General features: G+C 39.4%; 1 protein-coding gene across 1 annotated transcript; it reads left to right on the forward strand.

Annotated features, from left to right (window-relative positions):
- Nucleotides 1–426: 426 nt before the first annotated feature.
- On the forward strand, nucleotides 427–4,842 carry LOC140839024 (uncharacterized). Its single transcript, XM_073205650.1, has 5 exons — nucleotides 427–1,462; nucleotides 1,751–2,044; nucleotides 2,300–3,003; nucleotides 3,721–4,039; nucleotides 4,283–4,842. Exons 1-5 carry the CDS (start codon nucleotides 427–429, stop codon nucleotides 4,840–4,842), a joined length of 2,913 nt encoding a protein of 970 aa, XP_073061751.1.
- Nucleotides 4,843–19,394: the final 14,552 nt, after the last annotated feature.

Here is a 19,394-nt window from a genome sequence, read left to right on the forward strand (position 1 = left end):
ATATTTTGGGAGTTTAACTTGTCTCAACTATTTTGGTAATCAAAGGTTCTACTTTTGAATGCGTATATTGTTATGTTTAGTTGTGATAATTCTATTGTGTTTTGGTTTTATTTCTTGAGGTAGGTTATGAGTTCTTTTTATGGGGAAACTTTGCCAAAATTTTTTAAGATCATATTTCCTCCAAGTCTTTATTTTTAAGGCTTCTGCATTATAGAGTCTATTTCTTTTAAAAAGGGTCAGGGTGTCACATTTAGTGGTATCAGAGCCAGATTTTTCGGACTAATGGATTGGCACATGACTTCTTCTGTTTGCGACACTTCGGTATGTATAATTCTGTATCTCATTGACGTAATGATATGATGATATGTATCTTTTATGGTATATATATGATTTCAAATGATTTTAAACAGAGATGCAATGTAGGAGATGCCACCTAAGAGGAAAGTTGTAGAGGAAGAAGATAGTTCCTCATCTCGAGTTGTTGGTGAGTTTAGTAAGTTGCTCAAGGAGCAAGCCAAAGTTCATGGAGAACAGATCCAACAGTTATTGAGATTGCAGAACCCAGCTCAAGGTGGAGGTAGAGGCCTTGTCAGGCAGGAGCCCAGTTCAGAGGGAGCTTATGACAGATTTAAAAGAATGAATCCACCTGAGTTCATGGGAGGTGCGGATCCTCTTGCAGCTATGGAATGGGTTAAAGCTATTGAAGCAATCTTTGACTATCTACACTTTGAAGATAATGATCGAGTTAGTTGTGCAATGTTTCTTCTGACCAAGAATGCGCCCATTTCGTGGGAGGCCACGAAGGTAACTGTCAATGTTCAAACCCTTAAATGGAATGAGTTCAAGGAGCTATTTTATGACAAATATTTCTCCACGGATGTCAAGACTCGTAAAGTGAAGGAGTTCTTGGAACTAAGCCAGGGCAACTCGAATGTGAATGAGTATATTTTGAAGTTTGAAGAAGGTTGCTTGTTTGTTCCTTTCATTGCTTCGAATGACAAAGATCGAGGGGAACACTTTATGAGAGGCTTGAGAGCCGAGATCAGGAGGGATGTCAGAATGTCTAAGGCCGCAACGTACAAGGAGATTGTGGAGAAAGCTCTTTTAGCGGAACAGGATGAGAAAGAGATTGAGAAGGAAAGACAATTGAGAAGGCAAAACTTCAATCAAAAGAATCAAGCTTCGAATCAAAGTTTTAAAGGGGGATACAAAGGCAAAGGAAAAGAAGAACATCGAGGTAAAGCTCCTGCAGTTCAGTCTGAGACGAATAGGCCTTTATGTCCCAAATGCAACAAGCCCCACAAGGGTGAATGTCTCGTAGGGAGCAACAAATGTTACAGATGTGGAGGTGCAGGTCACATTGCCATCAACTGCACCCAATCTTCAGGCCGAGGACGAGTCCAAGGGCGCATCTTCTCTTTGACTAAGGAGGGTGTTAATCCTGATACGTCGGTTATATCAGGTACTATTCAGATTTCAGGCAATGTAGCCCTTACTTTAATTGATACTGGAGCTACACATTCTTTTATGTCTGAAATTTTCATGAGATCGTTGGGTATTGCACCTATATTTGAACCTCTCCAGTTTACTATTATGCTTCCCTCGGGAGATGTGATTTGCCCAACAAGTGTGATTAGAGCTTGTCCTATTCAAGTGAATGAGAGAATTTTGTTTGCTGATCTTATTGTCATTCCTATGATTGAGTTTGATGTGATTTTGGGTATGGATTGGCTATCATCGTATCGTGCAGTGATAGATTGTGTTGAAAAGACGGTGCGATTTCCGATAGAAGAAGGTGACAGTAATGTCTTCAAGGGTTCAGGTACTTCGCTTGGCACTTCTTTTATTTCTTGCTTGAAGGTGAATAAGATGTTGGTTAAGGGTTGTCATGGATTTCTGGCGTCAGTGATGGATGTGAGTAAGGAATATAATGTGGATGTGAATGGTATTGAAATTGTTCGAGAGTATTCGGATGTCTTTGCCCATGATGTGCCGAGGTTGCCACCCGATAGAGAAGTCGAGTTTGTCATTGATGTTGTACCTGGTACTGCTCCTATTTCTAAAGCCCCTTATCGAATGGCACCGACTGAAATGAAAGAATTAAAGAACCAATTGCAAGAACTGTTAGATAAGGGCTTTATTCGACCGAGTTCCTCACCTTGGGGAGCACCCGTATTGTTTGTGAAAAAGAAAGATGGGTCACTACGTTTGTGTATTGACTACCGAGAGATCAACAAAGTTACAATTAAGAACAAGTATCCTTTGCCCCGAATTGATGATCTTTTTGACCAATTGCAAGGGGCAACAGTATTTTCCAAGATTGATTTGCGATCGGGTTATCACCAATTGAAAGTGAAAGAAGACGACATACCTAAGACTGCTTTCCGAACTAGGTATGGTCATTATGAATTTTTGGTTATGTCTTTCGGGTTAACGAATGCACCGTCAGTTTTTATGGATCTTATGAATCGAGTCTTCAAGTCTTATTTGGACAGTTTCGCCATTGTATTTATTGATGATATTTTGGTTTATTCGAAGACTCGAGAACTTCATCGAGAACATTTGAGAACTGTGCTGCAGCAATTGAGGGATAATCAGTTATATGCTAAGTTAAAGAAGTGCGAGTTTTGGTTCGACCAAGTGACTTTTCTAGGCCATATTGTTTCTAAAGATGGAATTACCGTGGATCCAACAAAGATAGAATCAGTGAAGAAGTGGCCTATTCCTATGACAGTGGCTGAGGTTCGAAGTTTTCTTGGTTTAGCAGGTTACTATCGTCGTTTCATCGCTGATATCTCAAAGATAGCCCTGCCGTTGACCACATTGACAAGAAAGACAGTTAAATTTGAATGGACAAATGAGTGTCAACAAAGTTTTCAAGAGTTGAAGGATAAATTGACATCGGCTCCAGTGTTGTCACTTCCTGAAGGAGTTGAAGACTTTGTAGTGTTCACTGATGCTTCTAAGAAAGGACTTGGTGCTGTATTGATGCAGCGTGGTAAGGTAATTGCTTATGCTTCCCGTCAGCTGAAGGATTATGAAAAGAATTATCCGACTCACGATCTTGAGTTGGCAGCTGTGGTATTCGCTTTGAAGATATGGCGGCATTATTTGTATGGAGTAAAGTGTGAGATTTTCTCAGATCATAAAAGCCTTAAATATCTGTTTACTCAGAAGGAATTGAACATGCGTCAGAGGAGATGGTTGGAACTTGTTAAGGATTATGATTGCACTATCAGTTACCACCCTGGGAAAGCGAATGTAGTTGCAGATGCACTGAGTCGGAAATCAGGAGTTGTATTGAGTTCTATGATTCAAAAACCTTTATTGTTGGACTTGCAAAGGAATGAGATCGCCTTGGTCGAGAAAGGTACGATAGCTCGACTTTCAGCTTTGGTGATTCACCCTACTTTGAATGACAGGATTAAAGTTGAACAACAGCATGATGAGCAATTGTTGGAAATGAGATCTAAGGCTGAACAAAAAGGAAATTCTGAGTTTGGTTTAAATAGTGATGGGTTGATGACCTTTAGAGGTCGAATATGTGTTCCTATCGGTGATGATATTCGACGAGATATTTTGATTGAGGCGCATACCGCACCATATTCGATTCATCCAGGTAATACCAAGATGTACCAAGATCTTCGTCGACTTTTCTGGTGGCCAGGTATGAAGAAGGATATTGCGTTGTATATTTCTGAATGCCTAACATGTCAGCAGGTTAAGATTGAGCACCAAAGACCTGCAGGATTGTTGCAGTCATTGCCGATACCTCAGTGGAAATGGGAACATATCACAATGGACTTTGTTGTCGGACTTCCAAGGACGCAGAAAGGTTATAATTCGATTTGGGTCATTGTTGATCGTTTGACCAAGTCATCGCATTTTCTTCCTGTCAAGACTACTTATTCGATGAATCAGTATGCCGATGCTTATGTTCAAGAGATTTTTAGACTTCATGGGATACCAGTGTCAATTGTTTCTGATCGTGATCCAAGATTTACATCTGAATTCTGGAAGAGTTTACATAGAGCTTTGGGTACAAAGTTGGCCTTCAGTACGGCTTATCATCCTCAGAGCGATGGACAATCAGAACGAGTTATTCAGATTCTTGAGGACATGTTAAGAGCTTGCATTATTGATTTTCCTGGAAGTTGGGATTTGAAGCTGCCTCTTGTGGAATTCACATATAATAACAGCTATCAGTCCTCGATTGGCATGGCACCTTATGAAGCTTTGTATGGGAGAAAGTGTCGTTCACCTTTGTTTTGGGATGAAGTAGGTGAAAGAAAGATGTTAGGACCAGAGTTGGTTCAACAAATGGTTGATGTTGTAGCATTGATTCGAGAAAGAATGAAAACTGCGCAATCTCGACAGAAAAGCTATGCAGATGTTCGAAGAAGACCTTTGGCATTCGAGGTAGGTGATCACGTGTTTGTTAAGATAGCTCCTCTCAAGGGAGTTATGAGATTTGGGAAGAAAGGGAAGTTGAGTCCTCGTTTTATTGGACCTTTCGAGATTCTTGATAGGATTGGTGAGCGAGCTTATCGATTGGCTTTGCCTCCGGATTTGGATAAAGTACATAATATATTTCATGTCTCAATGCTTCGTAAATATGTGTCGAATCCAATTCATGTACTTCGTCACGAACCACTAGACTTAATGCCAAATTTGAGTTATCATGAACGGCCGGTGCAAATATTGGATCGAAAGGTTAAAGTGCTTAGAAACAAAGAAATTGGGATAGTGAAGGTGTTATGGAGTAATCATATCATTGAAGAAGCAACATGGGAACCCGAGGAAGAAATGAAGCAACGTTATCCTGAATTGTTTACGTCTTGAGGTAAATTTCGGGGACGAAATTTTCATAAGGGGAGGAGAATTGTAATAGCCGATCATTCATTTCTTTTATTATGAATTACGGTATTTTATGGTGATGGTTTATGGCTTTACATTATGATAAGAATGGTAATGAATGTTATAGAATGGAATAGATATGAATGGGTAGAATAGAAGGTTGAATTTGAGTTAAATAGGTAATGGAAGTGCTTTTACGGTATGAAAATGTGGCAGTAGTTGTGATTTTTTTAGCATAATGTTTTGTATATTGATCCAATTGATGTGAGGCTACTTTCATTAGAAAGATAAGACATAAGGCTATAACTTTGACGTTTTGCGTTTTGTTCAAATCATTGTGGAAGGTAGGCGAAAAGCGCCCCAAAGTGTGTCGTGCGTTTCGTCGTTCCTCCAGTGACACATGTTGGGAGAAATGGCATAACTTTTTACTCCGACCTCTAAATGACCTGATACCTAGTGGGAGATTCAAGAAAAGACATAGAGCTACAACTTTGTAGTTTACCATTTTTCCAAATTATGTCGGGAAGAGGCGTTTCAGAGGCGATCTTTACGGAGGCTGTGCGCAGAGCGGCGCCCGAGCGGTAATAAATGGCCGCCCGAGCGCCACTGATTCTGAAAATTTTGTCTTGGACAGTATGGTCCGCGCTAGGGCGGTAATATATGACCGCCCGAGCGCCCAGCAACTTAGAAAAGCGTGTTTTGGTGTTTGGGAAGGCATAAAATCGAATGAGACACAATTTTTACTCATTTCCCTTCTCCTTCTCTTCTCTCCATCGACTTGGAAGGTAGGGTTTCTCATTTTCTTCTTTGGATAACTTTGATTCAAGCTTGTGGTTGGATATTTGAAGTGAGAAGAAGATTATCTTGGGTTCTAGGAGCTAAGGTAAGTGATTTTTCTACTTGTGCTTGAATTATTGGAGATGGTGGAGTTAGGGGTTGATAGTTGTGTTGGTTTTGGGAATTATTGGTATAGTTAGTTGATTATTTTGATGTTAATGGTTCAATATATGGTTATTGTTGTAGGAATCCCTCAAGGACTTGTCAAGCACTTGTGTATTGGGTTGTAAGTAGACTTTTCCTTTGAATGCATCTTATGAACTATGTATATGTTAAATGGTGTTTTAAATGATGTTAGCTCCTTTAAATCATTGATTATATATATGGTATGTATTGATATGTTCAAAAGAAGTGGAATTAAAGCCAAATGGCAAAGTAAAGGAGCTAAGGTTTTAGCACGCACACCACGTGTTTGATTAAATGTTTCAATGAATGTTTTTATGGCTTGATGGTTATATGGTATTGTGGTGTTACCTATGGTAATTCTAAACCCACTTGACTGAAGTTGATCAACATAATGACATGTACGGTGACTGATTTTGACTGAGATGTACATGTATACCATCGACGGATGACCTATCAATGCCATACAAATGAAAAGAAATGAATTGTGCTATAGGTGCCATCTTATAATTGTTATTTATGTATTTTATTGATTGATGGCATGTCACGGTAAAGAAATGATACGGATTCTTCCATTGCACTATGGTGTATGTATTTGTTATTTAAAGGTCTACTTGCTGAGTTTTATAACTCATTTCAGTTATGTTCATGAGATGCAGATGCATGTAAACGGGATTGATACGGCGGGGTGTCAAGACAGAAGGAAGACATGTGCCAAGCTTGGAGGAAGAATGAAGATAGTATTTTGTTCTGAAATGATTTGGGATGTAAAACACTTGGTATATTTTGGGAGTTTAACTTGTCTCAACTATTTTGGTAATCAAAGGTTTTACTTTTGAATGCGTATATTGTTATGTTTAGTTGTGATAATTCTATTGTGTTTTGGTTTTATTTCTTGAGGTAGGTTATGAGTTCTTTTTATGGGGAAACTTTGCCAAAATTTTTAAAGATCATATTTCCTCCAAGTCTTTATTTTTAAGGCTTATGCATTATAGAGTCTATTTCTTTTAAAACGGGTCAGGGTGTCACACCCTCCCCTTCTTAGTCCTAGGCAACCCCAAAATAAAGTCTATAGAAATGTCAATCCAAATTCTTTTTAAGAATAGCACCCGAAAGTGTTTACAAAGTTCTGTTGAGAACTTCAGTTTGTCCATCCGTTTGAGGATAACAAGTAGTAGAAAACAACAATTTTGTGCCAAGTTTAGCCCATAAAGTCTTCCAAAAGTAACTCAAGAATTTAACATCGCGACCAGAAACAATAGTCCTAGGCATGCCATGTAACCTAACGACTTCTATAAAGAACATATCCGCAATGTTTGAAGCATCATCGGTTTAATGACAAGCTATAAAATGTGCCATCTTAGAGAATCTATCCACAACAAAAAAAATAGAATCCCTCCCTTCTTAGTCCTAGACAACCCCAAAATAAAGTCCATAGAAATGTCAATCCAAGTTCTTTTTTAGAATAGCACGCGAAAGTGTTCTTAAAGTTCTGTTGAGAACTTCAGTTTGTCCATCCGTTTGAGGATGACAAGTAGTAGAAAACAACAATTTTGTGCCAAGTTTAGCCCATAAAGTCTTCCAAAAGTAATTCAAGAATTTAACATCGCGACCAGAAACAATAGTCCTAGTCATGCCATGCAACCTAACGACTTCTCTAAAGAACAAATTCGCAATGTTTGAAGCATCATCGGTTTATGACAAGCTATAAAATGTGCCATCTCTAGAGAATATATCCACAACAACAAAAATAGAATCCCTCCCTTCTTAGTCCTAGGCAACCCCAAAATAAAGTCAATAGAAATGTCAATCCAAGTTCTTTTTAAGAATAGCACGCAAAAGTGTTTCCAAAGTTCTATTGACAACTTCAGTTTGTCCATCCGTTTGAGGATGACAAGTAGTAGAAAACAACAATTTTGTGCCAAGTTTAGCCCATAAAGTCTTCCAAAAGTAACTCAAGAATTTAACATCGCGACCTGAAAACAATAGTCCTAGGCATGCCATGCAACCTAACAACTTCTCTAAAGAACAAATCCGCAATGTTTGAAGAATCATCGTTTTTATGACAAGCTATAAAATGTGCCATCTCTAGAGAATCTATCCACAACAACAAAAATAGAATCCCTCCCTTCTTAGTCCTAGGCAACCCCAAAATAAAGTCCATAGAAATGTCAATCCAAGTTCTTTTTAAGAATAGCACGCAAAAGTGTTCCCAAAGTTCTATTGACAACTTCAGTTTGTCCATCCGTTTGAGGATGACATGTAGTAGAAAACAACAATTTTGTGCCAAGTTTAGCCCATAAAGTCTTCCAAAAGTAACTCAAGAATTTAACATCGCGACCTTAAACAATAGTCCTAGGCATGCCATGCAACCTAACGACTTCTCTAAAGAACAAATCCGCAATGTTTGAAGCATCATCGGTTTTATGACAAGCTATAAAATGTGCCATCTTAGCGAATCTATCCACAAAAACAAAAATAGAATCCTTCCCCTTCTTAGTCCTAGACAACCCCAAAATAAAATCCATAGAAATGTCAATCCAAGTTCTTTTTAAGAATAGCACGCGAAACTGTAGCCAAAGTTCTGTTGAGAACTTCAGTTTGTCCATCCGTTTGAGGATGACAAGTAGTAGAAAACAACAATTTTCTGCCTAGTTTAGCCCATAAAGTCTTCCAAAAGTAACTCAATAATACATTAGTCCTAGGCATGCCATGCAACCTAACGACTTCTCTAAAGAACAAATCCGCAATGTTTGAAGCATCATCGATTTTATGACAAGCTATAAAAAGTGCCATCTCTAGAGAATCTATCCACAACAACAAAAATAGAATCCCTCTCCTTCTTAGTCCTAGGCAACCTCAAAATAAAGTCTATAGAAATGTCAATCCAAGTTCTTTTTAAGAATAGCACGCAAAACTGTTCAAAAAGTTCTATTGACAACTTCAGTTTGTCCATCTGTTTGAGGATGACAAGTAGTAGAAAACAACAATTTTGTGCCAAGTTTAGCCCATAAAGTCTTCCAAAAGTAACTCAAGAATTTAACATCGCGACCAGAAAACAATAGTCCTAGGCATGCCATGTAACCTAACGACTTCTCTAAAGAACAAATCCGCAATGTTTGAAGCATCGTTGGTTTTATGACAAGCTATAAAAAGTGCCATCTTAGAGAATCTATCCACAACAACAAAAATAGAATCCCTCCCCTTCTTAGGCCTAGGCAACCCCAAAATAAAGTCAATAGAAATGTCAATCCAAATTCTTTTTAAGAATAGCACCCGAAAGTGTTCCCAAAGTTCTGTTGAGAACTTCAGTTTGTCCATCCGTTTGAGGATGACAAGTAGTAGAAAACAACAATTTTGTGGCAAGTTTAGCCCATAAAGTCTTCCAAAAGTAACTCAAGAATTTAACATCGAGACCAGAAACAATAGTCCTAGGCATGCCATGCAACCTAACGACTTCTCTAAAGAACATATCCGCAATGTTTGAAGCATCATCGGTTTAATGACAAGCTATAAAATGTGCCATCTTAGAGAATCTATCCACAACAACAAAAATAGAATCCCTCCCCTTGTTAGTCCTAGGCAACCCCAAAATAAAGTCTATAGAAATGTCAATCCAAATTCTTTTTAAGAATAGCACCCGAAAGTGTTCCCAAAGTTCTGTTGAGAACTTCAGTTTGTCCATCCGTTTGAGGATGACAAGTAGTAGAAAACAACAATTTTGTGCCAAGTTTAGCCCATAAAGTCTTCCAAAAGTAACTCAAGAATTTAACATCGCGACCAGAAACAATAGTCCTAGGCATGCCATGCAACCTAACGACTTCTCTAAAGAACAAATCCGCAATGTTCGAAGCATCATCGGTTTTATGACAAGCTATAAAAAGTGCCATCTCGAGAGAATCTATCCACAACAACAAAAATAGAATCCCTCTCCTTCTTAGTCCTAGGCAACCTCAAAATAAAGTCCATAGAAATGTCAATCCAAGTTCTTTTTAAGAATAGCACGCGAAAGTGTTCCCAAAGTTCTGTTGAGAACTTCAGTTTGTCCATCCGTTTGAGGATGACAAGTAGTAGAAAACAACAATTTTGTGCCAAGTTTAGCCCATAAAGTCTTCCAAAAGTAACTCAAGAATTTAACATCGCGACCAGAAACAATAGTCCTAGGCATGCCATGCAACCTAACGACTTCTATAAAGAACATATCCGCAATGTTTGAAGCATCATCGGTTTAATGACAAGCTATAAAATGTGCCATCTTAGAGAATCTATCCACAACAAAAAAAATAGAATCTCTCCCCTTCTTAGTCCTAGACAACCCCAAAATAAAGTCCATAGAAATGTCAATCCAAGTTCTTTTTTAGAATAGCACGCGAAAGTGTTCTTAAAGTTCTGTTGAGAACTTCAGTTTGTCCATCCGTTTGAGGATGACAAGTAGTAGAAAACAACAATTTTGTGCCAAGTTTAGCCCATAAAGTCTTCCAAAAGTAATTCAAGAATTTAACATCGCGACCAGAAACAATAGTCCTAGGCATGCCATGCAACCTAACGACTTCTCTAAAGAACAAATTCGCAATGTTTGAAGCATCATCGGTTTATGACAAGCTATAAAATGTGCCATCTCTAGAGAATATATCCACAACAACAAAAATAGAATCCCTCCCTTCTTAGTCCTAGGCAACCCCAAAATAAAGTCCATATAAATGTCAATCCAAGTTCTTTTTAAGAATAGCACGCAAAAGTGTTTCCAAAGTTCTATTGACAACTTCAGTTTGTCCATCCGTTTGAGGATGACAAGTAGTAGAAAACAACAATTTTGTGCCAAGTTTGGCCCATAAAGTCTTCCAAAAGTAACTCAAGAATTTAACATCGCGACCAGAAAACAATAGTCCTAGGCATGCCGTGCAACCTAACGACTTCTCTAAAGAACAAATCCGCAATGTTTGAAGCATCATCGGTTTATGACAAGCTATAAAATGTGCCATCTCTAGAGAATATATCCACAACAACAAAAATAGAATCCCTCCCTTCTTAGTCCTAGGCAACCCCAAAATAAAGTCCATAGAAATGTCAATCCAAGTTCTTTTTAAGAATAGCACGCAAAAGTGTTTCCAAAGTTCTATTGACAACTTCAGTTTGTCCATCCGTTTGAGGATGACAAGTAGTAGAAAACAACAATTTTGTGCCAAGTTTAGCCCATAAAGTCTTCCAAAAGTAACTCAAGAATTTAACATCGCGACCTGAAAACAATAGTCCTAGGCATGCCATGCAACATAACGACTTCTATAAAGAACAAATCCGCAATGTTTGAAGCATCATCGGTTTTATGACAAGCTATAAAATGTGCTATCTCTAGAGAATCTATCCACAACAACAAAAATAGAATCCCTCCCTTCTTAGTCCTAGGCAACCCCAAAATAAAGTCCATAGAAATGTCAATCCAAGTTCTTTTTAAGAATAGCACGCAAAAGTGTTCCCAAAGTTCTATTGACAACTTCAGTTTGTCCATCCGTTTGAGGATGACAAGTAGTAGAAAACAACAATTTTGTGCCAAGTTTAGCCCATAAAGTCTTCCAAAAGTAACTCAAGAATTTAACATCGCGACCTTAAACAATAGTCCTAGGCATGCCATGCAACCTAACGACTTCTCTGAAGAACAAATCCGCAATGTTTGAAGCATCATCGGTTTTATGACAAGCTATAAAATGTGCCATCTTAGCGAATCTATCCACAAAAACAAAAATAGAATCCCTCCCCTTCTTAGTCCTAGACAACCCCAAAATAAAATTCATAGAAATGTCAATCCAAGTTCTTTTTAAGAATAGCACGCGAAAGTGTAGCCAAAGTTCTGTTGAGAACTTCAGTTTGTCCATCCGTTTGAGGATGACAAGTAGTAGAAAACAACAATTTTGTGCCTAGTTTAGCCCATAAAGTCTTCCAAAAGTAACTCAACAGTACAATAGTCCTAGGCATGCCATGCAACCTAACGACTTCTCTAAAGAACAAATCCGCAATGTTTGAAGCATCATCGGTTTATGACAAGCTATAAAAAGTGCCATCTCTAGAGAATCTATCCACAACAACAAAAATAGAATCCCTCTCCTTCTTAGTCCTAGGCAACCTCAAAATAAATGTCTATAGAAATGTCAATCCAAGTTCTTTTTAAGAATAGCACGCAAAACTGTTCCCAAAGTTCTATTGACAACTTCAGTTTGTCCATCTGTTTGAGGATGACAAGTAGTAGAAAACAACAATTTTGTGCCAAGTTTAGCCCATAAAGTCTTCCAAAAGTAACTCAAGAATTTAACATCGCGACCAGAAAACAATAGTCCTAGGCATGCCATGCAACCTAACGACTTCTCTAAAGAACAAATCCGCTATGTTTGAAGCATCGTCGGTTTTATGACAAGCTATAAAAAGTGCCATCTTAGAGAATCTATCCACAACAACAAAAATAGAATCCCTCCCCTTCTTAGGCCTAGGCAACCCCAAAATAAAGTCGATAGAAATGTCAATCCAAATTCTTTTTAAGAATAGCACCCGAAAGTGTTCCCAAAGTTCTGTTGAGAACTTCAGTTTGTCCATCCGTTTGAGGATGACAAGTAGTAGAAAACAACAATTTTGTGGCAAGTTTAGCCCATAAAGTCTTCCAAAAGTAACTCAAGAATTTAACATCGCGACCAGAAACAATAGTCCTAGGCTTGCCATGCAACCTAACGACTTCTCTAAAGAACATATCCGCAATGTTTGAAGCATCATCGGTTTAATGACAAGCTATAAAATGTGCCATCTTAGAGAATCTATCCACAACAACAAAAATAGAATCCCTCCCCTTCTTAGTCCTAGGCAACCCCAAAATAAAGTCTATAAAAATGTCAATCCAAATTCTTTTTAAGAATAGCACCCGAAAGTGTTCCCAAAGTTCTGTTGAGAACTTCAGTTTGTCCATCCGTTTGAGGATGACAAGTAGTAGAAAACAACAATTTTGTGCCAAGTTTAGCCTATAAAGTCTTCCAAAAGTAACTCAAGAATTTAACATCGCGACCAGAAACAATAGTCCTAGGCATGCCATGCAACCTAACGACTTCTCTAAAGAACATATCCGCAATGTTTGAAGCATCATCGGTTTAATGACAAGCTATAAAATGTTCCATCTTAGATAATCTATCCACAACAAAAAAAATTGAATCCCTCCCCTTCTTAGTCCTAGACAACCCCAAAATAAAGTCCATAGAAATGTCAATCCAAGTTCTTTTTAAGAATAGCACGCGAAAGTGTTCCCAAAGTTCTATTGACAACTTCAGTTTGTCCATCTGTTTGAGGATGACAAGTAGTAGAAAACAACAATTTTGTGCCAAGTTTAGCCCATAAAGTCTTCCAAAAGTTACTCAAGAATTTAACATCGCGACCAGAAAACAATAGTCCTAGGCATGCCATGCAACCTAACGACTTTTCGAACGAACAAATCCGCAATGTTTGAAGCATCATCGGTTTTATGACAAGCTATAAAATGTGCCATCTTAGAGAATCTATCTACAACAAAAAAAATAGAATCCCTCCCCTTCTTAGTCCTAGGCAACCTCAAAATAAAGTCCATAGAAATGTCAATCCAAGTTCTTTTTAAGAATAGCACGCAAAAGTGTTCCCAAAGTTCTATGGACAACTTCAGTTTGTCCATCCATTTGAGGATGATAAGTAGTAGAAAACAACAATTTTGTGTCAAGTTTAGCCCATAAATTCTTCCAAAATTAACTCAAAAATTTAACATCACGACCAGAAACAATAGTCCTAGGCATGCCATGCAACCTAACGACTTCTGTAAAGAACAAATCCGCAATGTTTGAAGCATCATCGGTTTTATGACATGCTATAAAATGTGCCATCTGTGACACCCTGACCCGTAACAATAAAAAAAAATAATACAGCGGAAATAAAGTTTTCTTTTAAAATATGGAAGGAGTTTCAAAATTACATTTCATAAACATCTTTACAAAATAGCAATACATGATCATTTAAATGACAAGCAAAATACCAAATATCATTCCTATGATCATGTCCAAAATCTTCCTTCCAACGGTGTATGCATATGACCCCCTGTCCACAGTCAACGTCCCGGGCCGCCACTCTGATCTGCATCACATGAATAAACTGAAATGAGAATAAATCTCAGCAAGTGGAACTCTTACATAGCAATGATACATAGTATACTCTGTAAAACATAACTTTGAAATCATAAATACCATCAACTCTGAAACATGAATACTGTAGCAATAACTGTAGCAATAGCAATAGATAGCAATACGATGGTATTTCTCTTTTTCTATGGTTGGATTGATATCAATAGTATCTCTGTCTGTGGTTGCAAATATCCCATCGATATAAATCGATAACTGTGAGGGGATAAAATCCTATGGTCGATGATCATCTAATTGCATGCAATGCTCTGACTATGATTCAATCAATCCAATAAAAACATTTGAACTCTGAATAGCATTTAAAGCCGTCGTTTCACAATCTCATATTTTCTCTTGTATTCCCTTTTAACAATAGTGAGACATACAATGCCTCCAATAGAAAATCAATAAAATCAATACATAACAATGGATCAATGGAAGGGAATAACACTTTGAAATCTTTAAAATACAATACATATAATATCATGTGAGCAAAAAGGATGAAATTCCACTTACAAACCAATAGAACACCTCAAACTTAGCTCTTGGTCACCACCTACAACAATAATCCATAAATAATACCAATATCAACTCTATATCCACAAATACAAGTCAAATAATCCATTAACCAACTCAAACATCAAGCCCAAGTCAACCCTTAACTCAAAACCTTAATAGAATCGCACCAAAAACTTACCTAAGCTTCCTTATACCACGGAGAACGACAATCTCAAGCCGGAATACCAAATAACTCCAAGAATCAAAGGTAGGAAGCAATTGAAATGGATGAAAACCCTTGGAACTAGAGAGGAAATCTCGAAAAAGAAGATAAGATAAGGTAGAAATGAAGTCAACTCAATCAAAAAGGTACTAAATATCTCGCCCATACTTACACCGCGGGTGCGGTCACACAAGCACCGCGGGTGCGCTAAGCTCACGGCATTCCAACAAAAATCCCATGCACGATCACCGCGGGTGCGGTGCTACAATTACCGCGGGTGCGGTCTCACCGCGGGAGCGGTGCTTACACTGCCGCGGGTGCGGTGATGCCACGGCCTTCCAAATCCAAAATGATGAATAGTACACCGCGGGGGCACTCCTCTAAGAATGCGGGTGCACTCTTGCTACGGCAATGAACAGTAGTAAGGCCACAAAAATAGATCCGAAACGCTGAAACGAACAATCAACACCAACTAATACCTCAATAAAACAAAAACCAATAATACTATGGCCCAAAACACAACTCTAAACATCTAATCATAAAACCCAAATAACAAGTAAAGCTTAAACCGTACCGTACACCGGGCTCGGCTATTACAATCTCCCCTCCTTAGAGGAATTTCGTCCGCGAAATTGACGTCACTGCACGAACAACTCAGGATACTTCTCTCTCATCTCATCCTCTGGTTCCCACGTAGCCTCCTCGATCAAATGGTTCCTCCAAAGGACTTTAACGATGCCGATCTCTTTGTTCCTTAGAACCCTAACTGTGCGATCCAAAATCTGGACCGGAATCTCTTGGTACGTCAAACTCGGCGTCAAGTCCAATGGCTCGTGGTGAAGAACATGGGAAGGATCTGCAATATACTTCCTGAGCATCGATACGTGAAACACATTATGGACTCTGTCAAGATCGGGCGGTAGGGCTAATCTGTAGGCTCGGTCACCGACTCTGTCCAATATCTCGAATGGACCAATGAATCTCGGACTCAACTTGCCCTTCTTGCCAAATCTCATCACACCCTTGAGAGGTGCTATCTTCAGAAATACATGATCGCCAACCTCAAACTGCAAAGGTCTGCGACGAACATCGGCATAGCTCTTCTGTCTGGACTGAGCATTCTTCATCCTCTCACGGATCACAGCAACAACATCAGCCGTCTGCTGGACCAACTCTGGTCCCAACATCTTCCTCTCACCAACCTCATCCCAAAACAAAGGCGATCTGCACTTCCTGCCATAAAGTGCCTCATACGGTGCCATGCCAATCGACGTCTGGTAGCTATTGTTGTACGTGAACTCCACAAGTGGCAATTTAGAATCCCAGCTACCAGAATAGTCAATAGTACAAGCTCTGAGCATATCCTCAAGAATCTGAATGACTCCCTTTGACTGACCGTCGCTCTGAGGATGATAAGCTGTACTGAAAGCTAATCGAGAACCCAAAGCTCTATGCAAACTCTTCCAAAACTCGGAGGTAAACCTGGGGTCACGATCAGACACAATCGACACAGGCACACCATGAAGTCTAACAATCTCTGCAATGTAGTCCTCGGCGTACTGATTCATGGAGTACGTCGTCTTGACTGGGAGAAAGTGCGCTGACTTGGTCAGTCGATCAACAATGACCCAAATGGAATTATAACCTTTCTGCACTCTGGGAAGACCAGTCACGAAAAATCCATCGTAATATGCTCCCACTTCCACTGAGGAATCGGCAAAGATAGCAATGTCCCAGCAGGTCTCTGGTGCTCAATCTTCACCTGCTGACAAGTAAGGCACTGAGAAATGAACAGAGCAATATCTTTCTTCATACCTGGCCACCAGTAGAGCCGACGAAGATCCTGATACATCTTCGTACTGCCTGGATGAATCGAATAAGGTGCGGTATGAGCCTCTGTCAAGACATCTCTACGAATATCATCGCCAACAGGAACACAAATACGGCCTCTGAAAGTCACCAAACCATCACCATTCGAACCAAACTCTGAGTTCCCTCTCTCCTCTGCTCTAGCTCTCAACTCTGTCAACTGAACATCAGTCGACTGCTCTCTACGGATCCTGTCCGTCAAAGTAGATCGAATAACCAACGTTGAAAGACGAGCAATGGTACCTGGAATCACCAGATCAATCTCCTCTCTCTGCAAATCCATCAACAATGGCCTCTGAATCAAAGAACTCAATGAAGCACTCTGTGGGGACCCGGGCTCTAACTCAATTCTTTTGGGATTTAATTGGATCTTTGTTCGAAAATATGGGTCAAAAATTTGCTTTAAACATTAACTCAAATGCAATAACTAAATCATAACATATCTCGATAGGAATTAAACAACGTAATGTACATACAAGTCTGTGCGTACAAACATACACTAGTGTTCAAATAACAACTACAAACATAAGTGCTACAAGTCAGGTAGAAACACTAGAAATCTTCCGCGCCCGAGATCTCCACGCTATCATCATCTCTCATCTAGCTCGTGACCCCGATCCTGCCCCACCTGTTGCCATGCACACATACAGACACGACAACAGCCGGATAACTCCGGTGAGAATATATCTCAGTATAAAACATGGATGCATGCAATGTAAATATCATATACAAATGCATAACATAAATCAAGTAACATGAATATAAATCTAAACATGTAGAAGAATACAAATCTGTATTCAACATTCAAATCTTGACTCGACTCATTTCTAATCTAGGGATCCCGGTGTGAATAAGACGGTCTGTCACCTACCCAACCACTCGGGGTAACGGTACGTCTTATTCCTAGACTTCGGTCAACTCTGTATCGAGGGTCTACACATAGAGCAAATCTACTACTATGCGACGATACACCGAAACGTCTAGTTTTGGCAAATCTGCCAATATCTCATATCTCAAGACTCGAATATAAATCAATAAACAAACATTACATAATCAATGTAATAACAATCTAGTATGTGATTTAGGGAAACTCGTATCAAATCTGAATCGAGTTGTGCAATCCCGTGACCACATGAATTATACCTTTCTTGCCGAATCGTCGGTGTCGTAGTCGAAGTCTCGAGTTCACAATAGCCAATACAAATCTGAAATGGCATAGTCAAGGTGCACTCTATCAATATACATCTCAAACAACTCAATAAACATAGCTGAAATCGGTTTCAATACAATTTGACGGCGTAACGGCGTAATTCTCGGAATCGGTCAACTCAATCTCAACAAAACAATATATACAATAGCCACAACTCATAATCTTCATAATATACTCATCAAAACACAATATAACATGCTTAATTCTTCCAATCAATATCGATATACATGCTGAAAATTCGCAAGGCTTGTATACGGTGTCCGAAAATCGTTCTGATAACAATTATACGATGCTCGGTATACCAAGAACACATATCTACAACACAAATCATAATTTCTCCAACATCTCAAATCTGAATCATGCTGAAAATGAGATATACTTACATCCTTTAATAGCAATTGATGAGAGGAGTTCAAAACCGAAGTCAGATCTAAAATCGGATACCCGAAAGTAGCACAATCTCAATTCTAAGTTAATGGAACTTGAAGAATGCTACCATGGCTCTCTCGGTTCTTGCATGCTGGAAATCTAAAGAATGAGATGTCATGCCAAGGTATATATATAACATGCCATGTGTCAACATAAAAATCGAAGGTGAAATTTTCGCATGCAGACCGCGGGTGCGGTAGCTCAGAAGCGCGGGTGCGCTGTGCTCACGGCGAGTTCATCCAAAAATGTAGCACCTAGACCGCGGGTGCGGTCCTTACATGACCGCGGGTGCGGTCTCACACCGCGGGTGCGGTCTTGCTAACACCGCGGGTGCGGTGTCTGTTCGCACAAATTCACCAATTTTTTGTCACCTACACCGCGGGTGCGGTAGTTTTAGCACCGCGGGGGCGGTGTGGCTTCGACCATGCTTCAAAAATTCCACTCTAAATGTCATGCATTACCATAGCTTCAAGTCAACATCAATGGCAACCGATAATTCTCGAGCCTTACATTTCTCCCCCTCTTAGACAAGAGTTCGTCCTCGAACTCATAAGCAAATAATAATGCAAGTATATACAAAACTGTAAAGTCACAACGGGAAGAAAGACTCACATTATAAAAATAGCTCGGGATGCCTCTGTCTCATCTCAGACTCCGTCTCCCAAGTTGCTTCCTCGACGCCATGACGACTCCACTGAACTTTCACAAGCGGAATAGTCTTCGTTCTGAGCCGTTTTTCTTTCCGATCAAGAATCTGTATCGGTCGCTCAACATAGCTCAAAGTCTGATCTAACTCGGCTTCGTCAGGTTGAATGACATGAGAATTATCCGGCATATATCTGCGCAACATGGATACATGAAAAACGTCATGTATATCGGATAATGAAGGAGGAAGAGCAAGTCTATAAGCTCGATCGCCAATCTTCTCAAGGATCTCATACGGACCGACGTATCTAGAAGACAACTTCCCACGCTTGCCAAATCTGACAACGCCTCTGAAAGGTGAAATCCTCAAAAATACTCTGTCTCCTTGATTAAACACTAACGGTCTGCGTCTGATATTGGCATACTTCGCTTGCCTATCCTGTGCTGTCTTCATTCTCTTCTGAATGATCTTCACTTTCTCAGTCATCTCTCGAATCATATCAGGCCCTAACTCAGGTACTTCAGAGATATC

The sequence above is a fragment of the Primulina eburnea genome, chromosome 8, assembly GCF_022965805.1.
Source record: "Primulina eburnea isolate SZY01 chromosome 8, ASM2296580v1, whole genome shotgun sequence".
In the NCBI taxonomy this organism is placed as follows: Eukaryota; Viridiplantae; Streptophyta; class Magnoliopsida; order Lamiales; family Gesneriaceae; genus Primulina; species Primulina eburnea.